This window comes from Hyperolius riggenbachi, chromosome 3, assembly GCF_040937935.1.
Source record: "Hyperolius riggenbachi isolate aHypRig1 chromosome 3, aHypRig1.pri, whole genome shotgun sequence".
Taxonomy (NCBI): Eukaryota; Metazoa; Chordata; class Amphibia; order Anura; family Hyperoliidae; genus Hyperolius; species Hyperolius riggenbachi.
The window spans coordinates 462,127,228-462,146,358 of NC_090648.1; the positions used below are offsets into that span (position 1 = coordinate 462,127,228).

The 19,131-nt window shown below is 46.0% G+C and overlaps 1 protein-coding gene across 1 annotated transcript in view; it reads left to right on the forward strand.

The window, feature by feature from the left end:
- Positions 1 to 498: 498 nt before the first annotated feature.
- Positions 499 to 19,131, forward strand: part of LOC137564271 (F-box/WD repeat-containing protein 11) — a 94,290-nt gene continuing 75,657 nt past the window's right edge. Inside the window, exon 1 of the mRNA XM_068277928.1 lies at positions 499 to 627. Within this exon, the coding sequence (XP_068134029.1) occupies positions 583 to 627 (45 nt within the window). The 5' untranslated portion in view covers positions 499 to 582. The remainder of the gene's footprint in view (positions 628 to 19,131) is intronic.

The following is a 19,131-nucleotide window of genomic DNA, read 5'->3' on the forward strand; positions in this document are numbered from 1 at the left end:
TTCTATCCTTGTTAATTTTCCTTTATATTAACATTTAAAAATAAGAAATATATAAATTTAAATGATTGGAATCAAGTTTAGTCAAACACATTTTTCAGTAGAAAATTACATATATTTACTTCAATCTGTACATCAGTCCTGAAAGAGGGACAAATCAGGAAGAAAGTGGGACAGGGTTCCCAAAGAGAGACTATCCCTCCAAAAGAGGGACAGTTGGGAGCTATGGTTACCCCCCCCTCCCCCCCAATAAAAAAATGACTGCTCATCACAACAGGGTACCCCTCTCTGATTGAACCACCCTGTGAGGGCGCACTTTGAGCTTGCTTAGCCTGGCAGAGTCAGACCACCGCCCCTCCCTTCAGCACTGAACGCTGGGGACGGTCACAGGCGCTTCTCTACGCCGCGGCCATTTTCCCCGCTATAAATCATCCTCTCCTTCTCTGCACCATCAGCCGTCACGTGACCCGCGACGTCACCGCGTTCCTTCCCAGCGAGCGTGCATCCCCTGCCGCTTGCGTCCAGCTTCCGCTCGCTGTTGCTGCGTTAGACGGGGTGGGGGGAAGGGTGTCGGTGCGGTGAATCATGGAGCCGGACTCAGTGATAGAGGATAAGACCATTGAGCTGATGGTGAGTAGCGGGGGGCGGGGAGAGGTCGCTGTGATCTGCATATCGATATATATGTATGAGTGCCCGGCGCTGGGCGGCCTGTCAGGCACTACAAGCTCCAGAGGGCCTCGGTCTCCCCTCCATCGCCAGCCCGGTGTGGTGATGGCGGAATGGAGGCTGCAGGCCTTCTCTATGGGCTCAGTGGGTAGCCGGGCGGCCGCCGATAGGAGGGGCCCCCAGCCTGCCGCAGAGCATCCACAATGGCGCTCTTACTGGCTGGCGTGTGCGGCTGATCCATTCCCCATTATTACGTCCTCTGTGCCTTAGCTGTGTTGTGGCTGTACTGTATCCTCCCCAGCCCTCTGTACATCCGAGGCTGTCTATATCCCATGACAACGTCATCATTGTCACCACTTGCAGAGGAATGTCATTGTGGAGGTGCACAATAGGTCTCACACCATCTCCCCTCCCCCTCAACACATACACTTAATTAGCAGTATTTGTTGTGGTTCTCTAATTACGAGTTATAACTATTGTTATGCTCACTGTCTAATCCCTACCAATCTAATGTCCTAGTACTGCATATCATATTATGTGTTTATATAGCACTGACATCTGCAGCACATTACAGAGTACATAGTCATGTCACTAGCTCTCTGTAGAAGAGCTCACAACCTAATTAATATTGTTGATGTGGTGCCATCTAATCCCTACCATAGTTTGGTATCCTTGTATATTATTTATTTACATACTACTGACACCTTCTGCATGTGACAGAGTACATAGTCATGTCACTAAATGTCATCAGAAGAGCTCACAGTCTAATCCCTACTAGATAGGATTGAAGGCCGACGAAGGCTTTACAGCCGGAAGCTTTCTTATTTTAAGTTGGCCAATAACTGGTGTCATCCTGATTCTAAACTTCTTGCTATTATTGACTTATAAAGTGTCAGCATATTTTGTGGCACTGTTAATATAGTAAGTATTTATACAGTACTTCTGCAGCAGGTTACAGTACACATTACTATTGATTTACAAAGCCCCAAAATATTTAGTGGTGCTGTACAAAGTAAGAACAAAAGGTATAACCCGATATGGACAATGATGTAAATCAATATGTAGAATTGGTGCAAAATATGGAAATGGTAATTAGTGACAAATGTCACATGAATAATGTATGACAAATTCCAGGATGCAAAAAGGTGAGAGCCCTGTCCTTGTAAGCTTACAATCTAAATGAATGGGGGGGGGGGGGGGGGGGCAAGAGGTGGGGTAGTATACAATATTCATAACTAGAGGCAGTGTGTTTTTAGGTAATCTAGTAAGCAGTACAACTTTACCAGAGGGCCTAAGCTAGAGCGTTTGCTTGTTGGAAAAAAGTGAATTTTGAGAGAGTGTGTAATTTATATTAAAATAGTCCAGACAAGATATTATAAGAAAGCGTACTAACATGTTAGTTGTAATCTTGAGTGAAAATAGGTTGGATGTGAGATGTTTTTGAGTTGGCGATGACAGCAGCTGTTTAGAGAGTGAATTTGAGGAATAAGAGAAGTAAAATATTACCCCTAAGCACCATGCTTTGAGAACTGAAGTTATAGTGGGGTTTAGTAACATTTATTGTTAGCAGGCAGAGTGGTGAACAGAAACAGTGGAGACATTAGTTCTGTTTTACTCATATTTATGTTTTAATAAGCAAGAGGTCATGAAAGGGGATGTAGTAGACAAGCAGTCAGGAACACGTGAGGAGGGAGTTAAGGTCTGTGGCTGAGGTACAGTTGTTTATTATTATTGTGTTGACCTCTTCTGCAGCACTGTACAAAGTATTTGTTTTCTCACTTAACTGTCAGAGGGGTTTACAATATTATCCCTACCATAGCCATGTCTGTGTATTGTGTAGTGTATCATAAAGGCCCATACACACGTCGGATTCGCAAAAGTCCGACGTGTGTATGGGCCTTTAGTCTAGGACCAATTTTGGGTTAAGCCAATTAACTTATCTGTATGTTTTTGGGATGTGTAAGGGCACGTTTCCACTAGAGCGAATCTGCATGCTGATTCGCATAGACAATACAAGTGGATGGGACTGTTTCCACTTGTGCAGTTTGTCGTGCAGAAAAAAATCTGCACGGCAGACCCATCAGAATTCGCATGATGCACGCGATTTGTCGGTAATGTAACTAAATAGGAAAACCGCAAGCATTTTAGCCTTGCGGTTTTCCCAGTGTTTCCACTTAAAAACCCATGTCGATGCTTGCCGGCATTGACATGGTTAAAACCGCGTTGTGAAAATCCGCATAGAAATGGCAACGCTACCGCATGCGGATTTGTTGCCGCGATTTTCCTGTCAATCGCACCGCAGTAGTGGAAACGGACCCTGAGAGGGAACCCAAGCAGACTCAGGGAGAACATAGAAACTCTGTTCAGATAGTGCCCTGGTTGGGATTCAAACTGGGTACCCAGAGCTGCAAGGCTGCAAGTGCTAACCCCTACACCATTGTGCTGCCCTCATGTACGTGGTATTGAAAACCAAATGAATTAAGTTGCCAAGAGTGTGCATGTATATGGGAAAGAGGAGGCAGCCAAGGACAGAGCCTTGAGGTACCCCCTGCAAAGGATGTGTAAGTAGATTGGAGTATGAGACTGTGAAAGACCTTCCAGAAAGATAGGAAGATATCCAGGAGAGAGCGAGGCCCTTTATTCCTACAGATGAAAGTATCTGTAGGAGTAAGGTGTGGTCGACAGTATCAGATGCTGATGACCTCAAGGAGTATGGAATAATGGCCTTCGAATTTAGCTGTCAGATCATTGGCCACTTTAGTAGGAGCGGTTTCTGTGGAATAGAGCAAAAGCCAGACTGGAACTTATCAGTCAGGGAGTTAGCAGATATGTCTTAGCTCAGCATGTATGGCATGCAAGTAATCTGGATGCAAATGGGAGAAGTGGCACATGGCGGTATTCTGTGGGATCTAGTAGTAAGTAGTGGTGTCACAACAGCCTTTTTGATTGATGATGGAAGGATGCCAGTGGAGAGGGATAGACGGCTGAGCTCCATTACTCGGTCAGTAGCCATTTTTATTGGCTTCTGATCACAGTGATCAGGAGGGGGGGGGGGGGGGGGGAGACTTGGTCCTTTAAGAGAACCTGAGGGGAGGTAAAGAATTGGTACTTGGGGCTTCCTTCAGGTGGCTCAGTTTGCCCGCTATTGGCCATTGGTGGATGTCAGTAAGTAACTCACCCATATGCCCATAATTATTAGAGGACTTAAACTCCGCCCTCTCCATTGGCAAGATCACCCCTGCCATTTTTATCCAAAGCTCTGGACAAGCCCATCTGCATTGTCGCAGCCCATCACCAGTGCAGCAACAGCCTATTAGGTCGCCACTGCAAGAGCTAGGGGCGGACTGAGGTGGCCACAGCTTCACAAACCTGTACAAAGGGTCCCCTTTGTCAAGGCACAAGATGGAATACAATACTTTTTTTTTTTTTTTTTTTTTTTTAAATATAGCATATTTGTACATGGGTTCAGGACATGATCACCTCACTGATGCATTCAGTTAGCATTAAAACCTCAAAAAAAAAGTTTAACTAGTGCAGGATAAAAATGTAATTTTGTGCACATACAGTTTAGGTAATCACTACAATTGTTTAGGTCAGGCAGTACAGTATATTGGCAGTACAGTATATTGCTTTTAACAATGTGATACAAACACTTGTAGCATGCAGCATGTAAACTTTGGGTGGGAGTGGCATTCAAATGGCTTGCAGCATTGCCTGATACACATTTCATGGGGCAGTGCACTTCCTCAGAAGCTCCACAAACTCTTGAATTAGTCATGTTACAGAGCTATTTCACCAGGACTGTGAGAAGATTGGTGACTTGACACCAGTGATTCATTTATGCATCAAATGTCATACCAGGTTGTAAACAGAGTTGTTGTAAAGTGAGTGTTTCAGAACATGTGCAAGTGACAAATGCTGTTATTCAGGCTAGGTTAACAGTTGGATGTTGCGGAGCTGCATTGTAAAGTCTTATAACGCAGCTTACTGCACTGCAATAAGAAGTCAAAGCGACGTTTACAGTGTGACGTTAGCATCACACTGTAACGTGTAGCGTTATGGTAACGCACTGCTGCGGTGTTAGGAGTCTTGCCTTGAACTCCTTACTGAATAGGTATTGACACTAGCCAGGATTCAAACCTGGTCTCCCATGTCACAGGCAGAGCCCTTAAAGCGGATCCGAGATGAATAACTAACTATAACAAGTAACTTGTCTATATATCTTATCTGAAGTTTAGATATTTTACACAACATATCTATCTGCAAACAGCTTAGAATATGATTATTTCTTCCTGTGATACATTGACAGCAGCCATGTTGTTTGTAAACCTTATGCAAGCGCTTTCTGCAAGTATTGCGACCACCATTCATGGACGTTTGGAAGCACTTTTAACTCTACTGTGCTATCGATTTGTGGGGTTTTTTTTCCACCCATAGCCCCGCCCTTAGCAGAGGTCATAGGTGCTTAGCTAGCTCCAATCAGAGAAGTGCCTGTGACCTCTTCTGCTAGGGCGCGGGGCTTCAGGCAGACATCGGGACACCCAATAAGTATATAACTTTATTTAGATAAAGCACAATTGACCCCTAAATCGCTGCTAATTCGCTTTGTTTACATCTTGTCTTGGGGAATTTCAGTTTACATCTCTAGTATATGGTGGATCACTGAAGAAAGCTTTGTGGAATACAATATTTGCTTTTTGTATTGGAAATTCAGACCAATCAATATGTTGCACAGAAGCATAGACAAGTCTTATCCTTGCTATAAATGGTGTGCTGCAAGATGACACATATTATACACTTTAAAATTCCTATTGTCGGAAATTATCGTTTAGAAAGGATCGCTAGATAGATGCTGTTTGGCTCCCAGCTGAGCAGCCTGGTCCATTCTGTGGAGTAGGGAAGGATAAATGACTCCCTTCTGCAGATGCAATAGGAGAGCAAAATCCAAAACACCAGATCATTAAGTACATCAATTTTGCAGGACGCTTATAATTTACTCAAGAAGAAACTAACACAAATACAGACCAGCTCTTTGCTGATCTAGTTTCAGATTTTCCTCAGCAAAAGGAAGGCAAGTTTCACAGTAAGGCCACATGATGCAGCAGCACAGGGACCCAGAAGACTGTTTCAAGACCCTGAGTGAGTCAGCAGCATCCAAGAGGGATGTATTGGCAGTAGCATAATGCTCCTCACTTCTCCATTTGGGTGGGGAGGGGAGGGGGAGATGTATGATCTGCTCACGTCCTTAAGCCGCATCTACACGAGTAGATGCGGCCGCGATGCTCCTTATCAATCGAGCCACTGATGCGGCTCGATAAGATCCGACAGGACGGATCTCCGCACCGCCGATTCCCTGCTCGCTCCCCGCGAGGGGACAATGGCAGGGAATCGTGCGGGAGATAAGCGGCGCCGGCGGGGAATCGCGAGCGGGGACGCGGCGGGCACGCGGAAGAGGCGATCCGGCGGCTAATCGAGCCGCCGGATCGCTGCAATATGGCATGGTGTAGATGGGGCTTAAAGTAATGGGTAATCCTCTATCCCATACATGACCTCCAACTATGAGGGTAGTTGACTTGTATTTGAGGTCAATTTATATGTAATGAATACATTTTCATTTTAATTCAGAGATTTAGCTTACATTTTAGATCTATTTTTTTTTGTAACAATTGTCTTTGTATTAAGAATATAAAAGCCTGCAAAAGCAGAAGTGTGTTTTTTTTTTTTTTTTTTTTTATTATATATGCAGTACTATTTGCATAAAAGTAAATAAGCCATAGTGTAAGATAAAAATGTGTGTTGAGGGGGGTTATAATCAAAGTAGTGTAGCACCTCCTCTGCTTGCTGTTGTATGTGCCTCGGCTAGATCTGGCAGCACCCCCAGATCGATTTCCAATGTATAGCGATGAAGCCGGCACCAAATGTATTAAATGCTCTTTTGATTAAAGTTGCTTGTCAGCCATCATAGCAACGTTTCAGAGCTACAACCCTCCTTTTTCAAGCTAAGCTGCAAGACAAATACATATACATACTCAACAAACTTCTTTATATACTCTCATGGTGCAGTGGGTACTATACAGGTACTCACTGATTGGATCACAGCATAGAAACCACCTCTCCTATCATTTGAATCTATTGGTCCGCATCCCAATTTTCGGGAACATGCAGCAGTTTTTCCGCATTGGGATGCAGACCAATAGATTTAAAGGATAGGAGAGGTGGTTTCTATGCTGTGATCCAGTCAGTGAGTACCTGTATGGTTACCCATCAGGTCCACCGTTAGGGTGGGCCCCCTCTGATAGGTTGTGTGACACTGCACCATGAGAGTATATAAAGAAGTTTGTTGTATATGTATTTGTCTTGCAGCTTAGCTTGAAAAAGGAGTGTTGTAGCTCTGAAACGTTGCTATGATGGCTGACAAGCAACTTTAATCAATAAAAGAGCATTGAATACATTTGGTGCCGGCTTCATCGCTATACATGTGTTGAGGGGGGTTGTAATCAACAGGACATAGCTTAACCTCCTGAGCGTTACGCCGCTCAGGTTTTGCTCATTTCTGTCCCCAGCTTAATTTAATTTAATTTTATTTATTGGCTCCAAAACATCTAGCTAGTACACGTGTCGCTGCTGCTCCCCCGATTATACATGGCTCTAGCGATCTGCGCAGCCTCCCCAGTCAGCTCCGCTCTTTACTATGGGGTGGATCGAACATGACGTCATGCCCAGACCCGATCCTCCCCATAAAGACTGGAGCTGTGAAGGGAGGCTGCGCCAATCGCTGGAGCCGGGGGGGGGGGGTGTTAATTTATTAACTGTCTTGGGGCGGGGCTGAATGTGTGTGCTAGCTAAAGGTTTTGGCGCAAATAGATCAAATTAATTAAGCATGGGGGACTCCTGGGGCCATCGGGCGGAATGCCCGACACACTATCGGGCATACCGCTAAGGAGGTTAAAGACCAGTAGAATGGCTGGCACTGAACTGTTGGGCTGTAGTGCTTAAATTTGGCACAAGGACTTCCATCCCTGTAGTTATGACGACTCTCTGGTGTGTGCCCATGATGGTGAAAGAGTGAAGTAGCAATAGAGAAAATATATAGTGGGGGGGGGGGGGTAGGAATAAAACTCAATTTAAAGCTTCACATGTTTATGCCTGTATCCTGTTATTTGCCATTATACTCATTTTGGGGTGTAGTAGGGACAGTTTAGGGGGAAGTTAGTTTTAATGCCTAGGGTTTTGTCAGGTGAGAGATTGCATTTCAGTAGCGATTCTCACCAAAAAGGCTTATGAAACAGCTGGTAAAAAGTATTTTTATGTCTGTGGTCAGTTTTACTGCCCAAGTCCAATTCGTCCAATTCCTATCTGCAAACCAGCATATGAGCACAAAATTGTGCGAGTTTCCCTAAATTATACTTGATCAGTGCCCCTAAGCTAACGCTGCTCAAATCACAGGAGATGCAGCAGCTTAAAAATAATTGGTGCAGCTCCTTTTAGACAACTTACCAGCGGAGCAAACGTAAGCTATCACAATGGATCTGGTGCACAATCCACTGTGTCCATCCACCTCCGTTGGTGTTTTTGTGACGGACAGCAGAGTCGGAGTTGGATGATTTTTGCCCCAAGTCAAAATTTTTCCAGTTGCCCACCAGTCCAGGTTAGTGGTTATAGGGGTGCTGGGCTTCAGGATGTGGAATCGCATCCAACTCTGCTTCAGAAATTACACACTGCAAATTAGTCCTGTGTACTATTTATTGCAGGGCTGTGGAGTTGGTACAAAAATCATCTGACTGCTAAGTCTCCTACTCCAGGTACCCCCAAAAATGTATTGCATTACATAATGCATCAATATTAAAAAATGTTAGTTGTGTTGATCAGGTTTTTTTTTTGTTTGGGTCGAAGTAATTTTAGAATGGTCTGACGAGCTGAGTGGTATGGACGAGCTCAGCTCGTCCAGTACCGCCGGAGCCTGCCGCTCAGGCCCTGCTGCGCCGATTTGGCTCAAATAAAAAGCAGCACACGCAGCCGGCACTTTGCCAGCCGCGTGTGCTGCCTGATCGCCGCTGCAGTGCGGCGATCCGCCGCATGCAGCGGCGAAAGAGGGTCCCCCCAGCCGCCTGAGCCCAGCGTAGCCGGAACAAAAAGTTCCGGCCAGCACTAAGGGCTGGATCGGAGGCGGCTGACGTCAGGACGTCAGCTGACGTCCATGACGTCACTCCGCTCGTCGCCATGGCGACGAGGTAAGCGAAACACGGCCGCTTATTGCGGCCTTCCGTGTTACTTCTGGCCGCCGGAGGCGATCAGAGGAGCGCCCTCTAGTGGGCTTTCATGCAGCCAACTTTCAGTTGGCTGCATGAAATAGTTTTTTTTTTTTTTTTTTAATTAAAAAAAACCCCTCCCGCAGCCTCCCTGGCGATCTTAACCACCCTGGCGTTCTGATTAAATCGCCAGGGTGGCTGCGGGAGGGTTTTTTTTAAATAAAAAAAAAACTATTTCATGCAGCCAACTGAAAGTTGGCTGCATGAAAGCCCACTAGAGGGCGCTCCGGAGGCGATCTTCCGATCGCCTCCGGCGCCCAGAATAAACAAGGAAGGCCGCAATGAGCGGCCTTCCTTGTTTTGCTTATATCGTCGCCATAGCGACGAGCGGAGTGACGTCATCGACGTCAGCCGACGTCGTGACGTCAGCCGCCTCCGATCCAGCCCTTAGCGCTGGCCGGAACTTTTTGTTCCGGCTGCGCAGGGCTCAGGCGGCTAGGGGGGCCCTCTTTCGCCGCTGCTCGCGGCGAATCGCCGCAGAGCGGCGGCGATCAGGCAGCACACGCGGCTGGCAAAGTGCCGGCTGCGTGTGCTGCTTTTTATTTCATCAAAATCGGCCCAGCAGGGCCTGAGCGGCAGCCGCTGGCGGTGTTGGACGAGCTGAGCTCGTCCAGACCGCTCAGCTGGTTAATAGAACGCCAGGCAAGTTAAAGGGACTACGAGCACCTCTCATGGGCATGCCTTTAAGCCTGACCACTTACAACAAAGTTGTGCTATGACCCCTCTGGATGAGCCTCTTGCAATGGCCATGCGTGTCACTTCCTCTTCCTGCTTCATTCAGTGATGCACTTCTCTAACAGAAGACAGGGGTGACCCGGAAGTTATAACATATTCAAGATGGCAGCCGCAATTTTTAAATTGAAATCAAACTATTCTGTGAGGAATGGCGATTCGGGCATCAAATGAATGAGAGCAAAAGCTACAGAAAGGTATCCATCTTTAGAACTTTGCAGTGCTGGTCGGAGTCTTAAAGGCATACCCATGAGAGGTGCTCTGAGTCACTTGAATGGAATGTCCAGAAATGTCTAAATTGGACAGACTGGTTCCTGAATTCCATATTCATATGTCCACCCTACCCTGAGCAGTCTAAAACGTCTTTATTGGTTTGTAGATGTCAGTTTAGGCAAGTTTGCCTAAAAAGAGATCGGCTGTCTGGGTTACATCAGTCCTTGCTGTTATCAGAGTTGCTCTTTAATATTAACCTCCCTGGCGTTACACAGTTTCAATGACTGGGTCTGCGGGAGGATTTTTGGCTATAAAATGTTTATACCCCTCAGCTAGCACTGCGCTAGCTAAGTATGCCCTCCAAGTGCCTCCGGTCCCCTCTGATTTCCAGCAACCCCCCCCCCCCCCCCAAACGATCGCTGCCGGTAATATTTACCCGTCCGCGATCCCACGAGAGCCGCAGCTTCTCCTAGCAGCTTCACTGTCGCTATGGCAACGATCGGACATGACGTCATGCGCAGTCCCGATCCTGCCCATAGCTTAGCCGGGAGCTGATTGGGAGGCTGCGCCATTGCGGGATCCCTGGGGGGTATGTATACCACCGGGGATCAGAGGGTACCGGAGGCACTTGGGGAGCATACTTAGCTAGCGCAGTGCTAGCTGAAGGGTATAAATAACATTTTATAGCCAAAAATCCTCCCCTGGCCATGTGTTTTTTTTTTTTCCCCCCCCCCTTGCGCCGGCTAACTCTACACTGTGTTGGGCTTACCGCCAGGGAGGTTAGGATAGATTTTCTAATCTTGTTAACTTTTCTGTTACTAAAGTAAAGTTCCATGTGTAGGTTGTGCATTCAGTCCTATGTACACGGCTTGAGTGAAATTCAGTAAAGGAGCTAATTGTGAACCTTTAATATGCTTCTTAAACAGGACATATTGCTGGAATGTTGAAACCTAGTATACATAATTGAATAACACATTCTGTACAAGGGGATACATGTTTTCATATATGGAGCAGGTGTTGAGCAACCTTGAAGGATAAAGTTTACTTGTTTAGCCAGAGCATGTATAAGAATTACGCTAGAATCCCAGATATCTGGGAATAATCCAACCAACACAAATCGCCAGCAGGACTTGGTGGTGAACTTCTTGGGCTGTTTGGGGGCTCTGGCATGCTTAAAGACTGGGTTCCTTGGCTCACCGACGGTTAATATACTTTCCATTACAGTATTTTAACATATAATAGAGTTCATGGTTTGTATATAGAATGGGGTATAGTACTGTATTAGCTTAGCCTATTTTTAACATTTGAGTCTCGAGCAACCAGAAAGCACTTATCTGGAATCAGCTGATCCCTGCCTGTGTCGTGTAACAAACTTTAGTCTACTGTATTAATTAGGGTTGAATGATTTTCGGTTTATAACTGAAAATCGCAATCAGGGGAATGATGATCTTGGGATCGTCAAAATGGCGGTTTTTCGCCGCTGCCACAGGTACCTGGTCAACTCCGCTCCCTTCCTCTGCTTGCAGCCTCCTCCTCCAGTAAGTTTCAATTATTATATTCGGGCTCGCCGCATTGCACTGCCGCGCAGTGAGCTGCAGGGCGGCAAGCTTTCTAGGCCTGTACCAGGAAGTGGTATCACTTCCTGGCGGTCACCGTTACTGGGCAACACTCGTTGCCTCTTCCCTGCGGCTCACTGCGCGGCAATACAATGTGGTGATCCCGAATGTAATTGGAAGTTACTTGAGGGGGCTGCGAGCAGGCAGGGGAGCGGAGCAAGTAAATGCAGTGGTGATGGGGATCTGGAGGCTATGGCATCTATACACTGGCTAACCTGTCCTGTGGCACCTATACACTGGCTAAACGATACCGGGGGAACTCGCTCACCATCATTGTGCTGATCCATTGTGTATTGAAATTTGTGAATCTGAATCGCAATTTCTGACAAATCGTGCAATGCAATATTTTCCTAAAATCGTTCAAGCCTAGTATTAATACACGATTTGTGTTTGAAAGTTGTCTCACTCTATCAAGTCTATTATGCCTGTTGTGTACACAGCTTTTAGCTAAGGACCTCTCACTGGAACAGATGAGACCAGAAAGTTGCTCAGACAAGAGAATAGTGAGGTGATTGTACACAGATACAAGGACCATCGCCAACAGGGATCAAGACTCCATCCCTAGGGTGACAGTTTGGTGAAGATCTGTACACACGTCTCTAGCCTGTAGGCTAGCAGTACATTCTATTGTGTTGGGGGGAGGGCCAACGGCACAGTATGGGCAGGGTGAGCAGATCTAGGCCCTCTGCCGAACGCATTCTGCCAGGCCAGTCCCTCGTTGATGGATTAGGGGCAGCTATACATACAATAGCTTCTTGGCGGAGTCCCCCCAACTGGCGGCCTCAGCTAGAACCATCCAACGTGTCACCATGTTTAACATTGCTTCTCTGACCTGATAATTTGTTTGCAGTCAAGGCAGGTTTTGCTTTCACAGCAGCAGAGAGGACTCTTATGAAGCACTTTCATAATTTTAGGTCACAGTGAAAATGTAGAAGTGGCTACTTTTTTTTTTTTTTTTTTTTTTTTTTTTTTTTTTTTTATGGCCACAAGTAAAACAATACTGTCCTATTCCTGTGACTGCTGCAGGATTAATCTTAAAATGGTAATTTAAAAGTTGATTCAACAATTATTTTCTGCAAATGGCATATTTTCTTCCATCAGATTTGTATGCTAATTAAATTGGAAGTAAAAAAAGATTAGTAGCAAGTCTGATCTAAATTTTCTGACTTTCATTACACTGCTGTTTTTACTTGAGTTAATTCTAAAAACTGATCAGAAGTTTTCAGTTGATCTTTCATGCAGCAGGTGATTTCAGGCAAGCTAGATCAAAGTGATCAATCCTTCTGAAAATCGGTTATTTTAGCAGAACCATAAAAGGCTTTATTTTAGCTTTTGAGAACATGCGTGGGTTGATTTTTAGCAAAGTAGTAGAAAGAAGCGGGGGTTAAAGAGCAGAAACGGAGCGCTCGCCCAGGACAACCAGCCAGAATCCCTCTTTTGATTCAGTGATGGATGTGCTGTAAGCAGTGTTAATAAAGGCATGATGAGTGATCCTTTAAATCTGGCATGAATCTATTCCCTGCCTCAATAGCCACAACTACAGTGTAATCCTTCTGGTGTGATAGAGCCATGAAAAGCTTATTCAAATAGGGTTTTTGTGGCTAAAATGGCAAATTTGCATTATTCAGTGTAATTGGATCATTCAATTGTTAATGTTATGATTTAGGCTAGGTTCACGCTGGGGCATTACATTGCGTCGGACAATACAATCGCATGGCAAGCGCAATGAAATTATACTGTAATAGTGCGTTCACATCAGCACTATAGCTTTGCGGTAGAATCTGGTGTAAAGCAAGGCATGCTGTGTGGTACCAGACATCGTGCCTGATTAGTTGCATACAGTGATGAAACTGCATCACATTGCATGGACTTTCCCCCTCTACTGCGATCCTGTTGATACCGGACATGCAATGCAACAGGTCAGTGTGTATCTAGCCTTATTGTATGCTTGCCATAGCAACTGAGAAATGATTGGTTATTGGGGGTAGCTTTCTCACTACTTGGCTCCAGTTTTCTTTTGAACTTGGTTGTGAAAATTAGGTACCCACTGTGACGTATGCGCAGCCACCCACCAATTCCTGTTCCCTTTGCTGCAGTTTACCATAAAGCCTCAGACCCAGAGGGAATCCTGAAGGCAGTCAGAACTGCAGGCAAAGTAACCTTTTGGATTGGTTGGTGAGTCCACACACAGTCCAATTTCAATTGTATATACAATCTGTGCTCTCATATAGAGGCCAGGTTGCTGCCACCAATCCGCAATAAAGCGTGCGAATGCACTAATTCTAACTCTAGCTAAATCCTGTAGGAAAAAGGGTTAATCTGACAACCTTCCTAGAGATAGCAAAACAATATTTAATATCAAAACAGTTATGGTAACATGTCTCTCTTTGAAGATGTGAATTCTTTTGGCGGAGATTTGTTTCAGAACAGCACTTAGACGAACAATTTTTTTTATTTAAAAAAAAAATAATGCAGAACAAAATATAGCAATAGAAACAAATGGATACAGAAATAAGGGTTCAATATGAAAATAGCGGATTACAGTCTGAGCAGTTTGTCAAGTTACCGTGTCCTTTGCGATAAGTCCCACAGAAGATATGTAGTCCAATTCTGGAAAGTTCTGTGACATGGGTATTAATTCTTTTATCATCCAGCCCAAATCTGTGATGTTAAAGGATGGTTGGGGTCTCTCTCTCCAGGCTGAGTGTCAGTCAGTTTTAACCCTTTCCCTGCCAGAGGGTGTGGATGGTAACGAGAGGTTTTCACCCTTAACAATCTGACCTCAGGCTGCTGAAGTCCGCCCCTATTGTCTGAGGGACAGAATTGGCAGTTTCTCCAAGTATGCCATAACTCAGCGGATATCTGACATATCATATAAAACCCAAAATTTTACATTCCGTCAGCATGCGCTGAACCAATCGATATCAAACTCGCTTGGAGTGCCACCTTCCCTGCCTTCAGCAGCCAGACTCATCTACTCCTCCCACCGCTCTGTCTCCACAACTCCCCTACGCAAATCCCTTCATTGGCTTCCAATTCACTTCAGAATCAACTTCAAGATCCTATGTTTGGCATACAAATCCTTACACAAGTCCTGCCCAACCTACATCTCTGACCTGGTCAGCAGATATACACCTGGCCGCCCACTTCGCTCCTCCAACGACCTCCTCTTAACCACCCCACGCATCTCGCACTCCCATGCCAGACTGCAGGACTTCACTAGAGCTGCCCCTATCCTGTGGAACTCTCTCCCGCTGCCCATCAGGCTTGCTCCCACCTTCAACACCTTCAAAAAAGCGCTCAAAACTCACTTCTTCAAGGAGGCCTACATCAACTCGACACTACCCTAATCCTTTCTGCCAATAACTTCTTGATGCACCCCCTCCTTTTGTGTCACCAGCCCCTCCCTCTAGATTGTAAGCCTTTGGCAGGGCCCTCTTCCCTTGTGTATCATACTTGACTGTGTGCACTTTACCCAGAATTTGGAACTGGTAATTTTTTACCACTACCATTCCAGTTTATGATCTGGCATTGTACTATTATCTGCATTGTGTTGTGTATCTTATTGCTATTACCTGTATTGTTGTATCTATGGTCCGTTACCTGTATTGTTCTGTCAACCCTGTTATCATTGTCTGTAAGCCTATTTATTGTACAGCGCTGCGTAATATGTTGGCGCTATATAAATCTAATAAATAATAATAATAATAATAATAATAATAATATGTAATCGATATCTCAGGCTGGAAGATGACTAGGTGATCGATTAACGTCTCAGGTGTGCTGCGCTGGTTGCATGGCGCACTGTGAGTTGTGGACCGCTGGGCCCAAACTGTTCCGCAATATCCATCGAATTATGCAGGGCTGTGGAGTCGGAGTCTGAGCAATTTTGGGTACCCGGAGTTGGAGTCGTGGTTTCAGAAACTGAGGAGTTGGAGTCGGAAGATTTTTGTACCGACTCCACAGCCCTGGAATTATGGACTACTATGAAATGAAATATCAAAAGCTTATTAAGCCAGGGACATGTCTCTGGGTATTCTCAGGACAGGCAGGAATGTGAATGGGTCCTAATGAGTTTATGAGGGGATCTGTTCCTCTCCTTATCTTTAAACTAGGATGGGAGAAACTTCCTGGAGAATCCTTATAGATAACATTTTTCCTGTGTGGATGGTCTGGCTTTAGGGTAAAGGTGGCCATACACTGGTCGATGTGCCATTAGATCGACCAGCTGACAGATCCCTATCTGATCGAATCTGATCAGAGAGGGATCGTATGGCTGCCTTTACTGCAAACAGATTGTGAATCGATTTCAGCCTGAAACCGATTCACCATCTGCTGAGCTGCTCCTGCCGCCTGTCCCCCCCCCCCCCCCCCCCCCCCCCCCCGTATACATTACCTGATGCTGGCTCCCGGGCATCTTCTCCGCATTGCACGGCTCTGTTCCGGCTCCATTACGGCGCTTCCTGTGTTACTCCGTGACCAGGAAGTTCAAATAGAGCGCCCTCTATTTGAACTTCCTGGTCACTGCAGTGACAAAGGAAGCGCCGGGATGGATAGCGCCGTGCAGCGTGGAGAAGACGCCCGGGAGCCAGCCTCAGGTAATGTATACTGGATCGGCCGCCGCTAGCGACGCGCACTTTACCCACGGGCGATCGAGGGTAATTTCCCGCACGGCGCGATCGACGGACCGATCCGATTTCGGGAGTAAATCAGATCGGCGGCTGCGTTTACCGCAAACGATTGGCAGCAGATTCGATCCCAGGATCGAATCTGCTGTCGAAACGGCCGGGAATCGAGCCAGTGTATGGCCTGCTTAAAGGGCTTCTTTCAGTAAGTATAAACACTCCCTCACATCCCCCAGGGCAGGGGTGGTGAGATGGAAGAGCGCTGAGTTTCTAAAAGCCAGGCATATGAATTAAAGGGGCTCTCCAGATCATAGTTTGGGCGCATTTACATGCGCTTGCCGCTATGGCGTTCGTGAAATCGTGACACCCACCCACTCAAAAAAAATGTCCAGCCAATTTTGAAAATCGACTGTCATTTGGACAGGATGAAAAATGTACATTGGGCGGGGCCAAAGCAGTAGTCAGTGGGCTGTAGTGTTACACCAGGGTTACCACACATCTGGACTGAGGGACACACGATGTGGGTTTCGCGTGACAGCATCGCAGATCTCTGGGGCGTTTTCGTCGAATTGATTGTATGCATCTATGCCTCTGAGGAAGCTGTCTAGACGTGAAACGCGTGTCAGGCAACCTTTGCACTTTGCATGTGGAGCTATATGCTACTCTTCATGTTGTATGGAACGAGAATGTTTGTGAAACTGTTAAATTTGATGCATTTTGAATATTATTTCACCAGGGATTCTTGTGGGTGGGTTTCTTCTTATGTATCAGTCATGGCATTGCACAGATCAGGAAGTTACAGAAAGTAGTACCGTATATACTCGCATACAAGCAGAATTTTTGACCCCCAAAAAGGGGGCCAAAAGTTGGGGGGTCGGCTTGTATGCAAGTCGTGGGTAGTGGTCCGCTCCCTCCCTCCGCGGCCGCTATTACCTGCTTTAGGCAGCGGCCGCTTCCTTATCCGGGTTCCCCTCTTCATCATGCGCACACCGTAAGTGTATCACAGCAACGCGCCTGGCGCTGCTGCTGTGACGATGCAGGGGGCAGGAAAGAGCGGTTTCCTTGGTAACGGCGATACACGTGCGCATGATGAAGAGGGGAACTCTGATTAGGAAGCGGCCGCTGCCTAAAGCAGGTAATATCAGCGGGGGGGGGGGGGAAGGGGCGCTTTACTGGGCATATTACTGGCTATACTGGGCACTTTACTAGCTATACTGGGGCACACTGGGGGGATCAAGCGCCTGCACCAATCCAGCATTTCCTACCCCCGGCTTATATGGGGGTCAATCATTTTCCCCTGGCTTTTCAGGTAAAAGTTGGAGGGTCCGCTTATATGCGAGTATATACGGTAAGTATACTAGTCAGAATATGAAATATTCCACGCTTATAAGTTTTGTGAAGCTTCATCAAACGTTTGAAATTATAATACTGTAATAGTATACTCACATTGGCACGTTAGCGGTGCGACAGATCAGTTGGTATAACACAGTGATGGCTAACCTTGGCACTCCAGCTGTGACAAAACTACAAATTCCATCAAACTCTTTTTGGATGAGAATGTGTTCTCCAAACACATAGGGCCGGTGCACACCAAAAACCGCTAGCAGATCCGCAAAATGCTAGCAGATTTTGAAACACTTTTTTTTATTTTTCTATGGCGTTTTGCGGATTGCTGCTGCGGTCTTCAGTATAGTAGATTTCATATATTGTTACAGTAAAGCTGTTACTGGACAGCTTCTGTAACAAAAACGCCGGCAAAACCGCTCTGAACAGGCGTTTTTCAGAGCGGTTTGCGTTTTTCCTATACTTAACATTGAGGCAGAAACGCATCCGAAATCCAAAAAATGCCTCACCCAGGCATTTTTCGTTTATGCAAAATGCCTCCCGCTCTGGTGTGCACCACCCCATTGAGATACATTGACCAAGCAGATCCGCAGCCGCAAGCGGATCTGAAAACGCCCAAAAAGCCGCTCGGTGTGCACCAGCCCATACTCTTGTATGGTCGCTATATCGACTATTTCGTGCTGATTTGGACAGGCCACTGACTTTTTTTAATTTGTCTCTTATCTAAACCATAGTATCAACTTACACTTTACCTCCTGTACACATCCCACTTCCATGGTATTTCTGGATCTTCAGTTGCAGGGCTCTCTTGGTAGGGTCACTACCATTACTGTTATAGGTGTGGTGGATAGGGGACGTGGCCTCTGGGTATTTAAAGGGAAGGTTCAGGGACGATTAAAAAAAAAAAAAATTAAAATCCGCATCCACTTACCTGGGGCTTCCTCCAGCCCGTGGCAGGTAGGAGGTGCCCTCAGAACTACTGAGCCTGCGCAGTACAGCCCGAAGGACATCCGATGACAGCGCGCCGCCGTGAGGCGCATTTTGGAGCGCAGAAGAAGCCTGGCCAGGTCGGGCGCGCCACCAGAGACCACCGGGAGCCTGTGAAGCGGCGCCGAGGGCACCTACGGGCTGGAGGAAGCCCCAGGTGAGTGGATGCAGATTTTTTTTTTTTTTTTATCGTCCCTGAACCTTCCCTTTTTTTTTTTTTTTAAGTTGGTCTGTAGCATGTTATAACAGCTAAGGACCCGGTGTGGTCAGAAACGCGTCGGCTCTCATGCTGCCTTACTTTTTGCTATTTTTATGATTATTAAAATTTTTGATTTTACCTTATGGAAGGTGTGCGGAGGAACCTGAACACAAATTCCATCATGCCTCTGCCTCCCTGAATTATGCTTAGAGCTGTCAGAGTATTGCAATGCTTCATGGGACTTTTAGTTCCACCACAGCTGGAGTGCCAAGGTTAGCCATCACTGGTATAACACATGCAGTGATGTACCGTACACCATATGCACTTACAGTTGCAGTGTAGCATAGTTATTTGCCTCAGTACATGACTTGTAACACGCACATAATGTACAATGCAACTTTTCCTGTCTGCAATTGTTTTTACAGAAAACTCAATACCCTAGT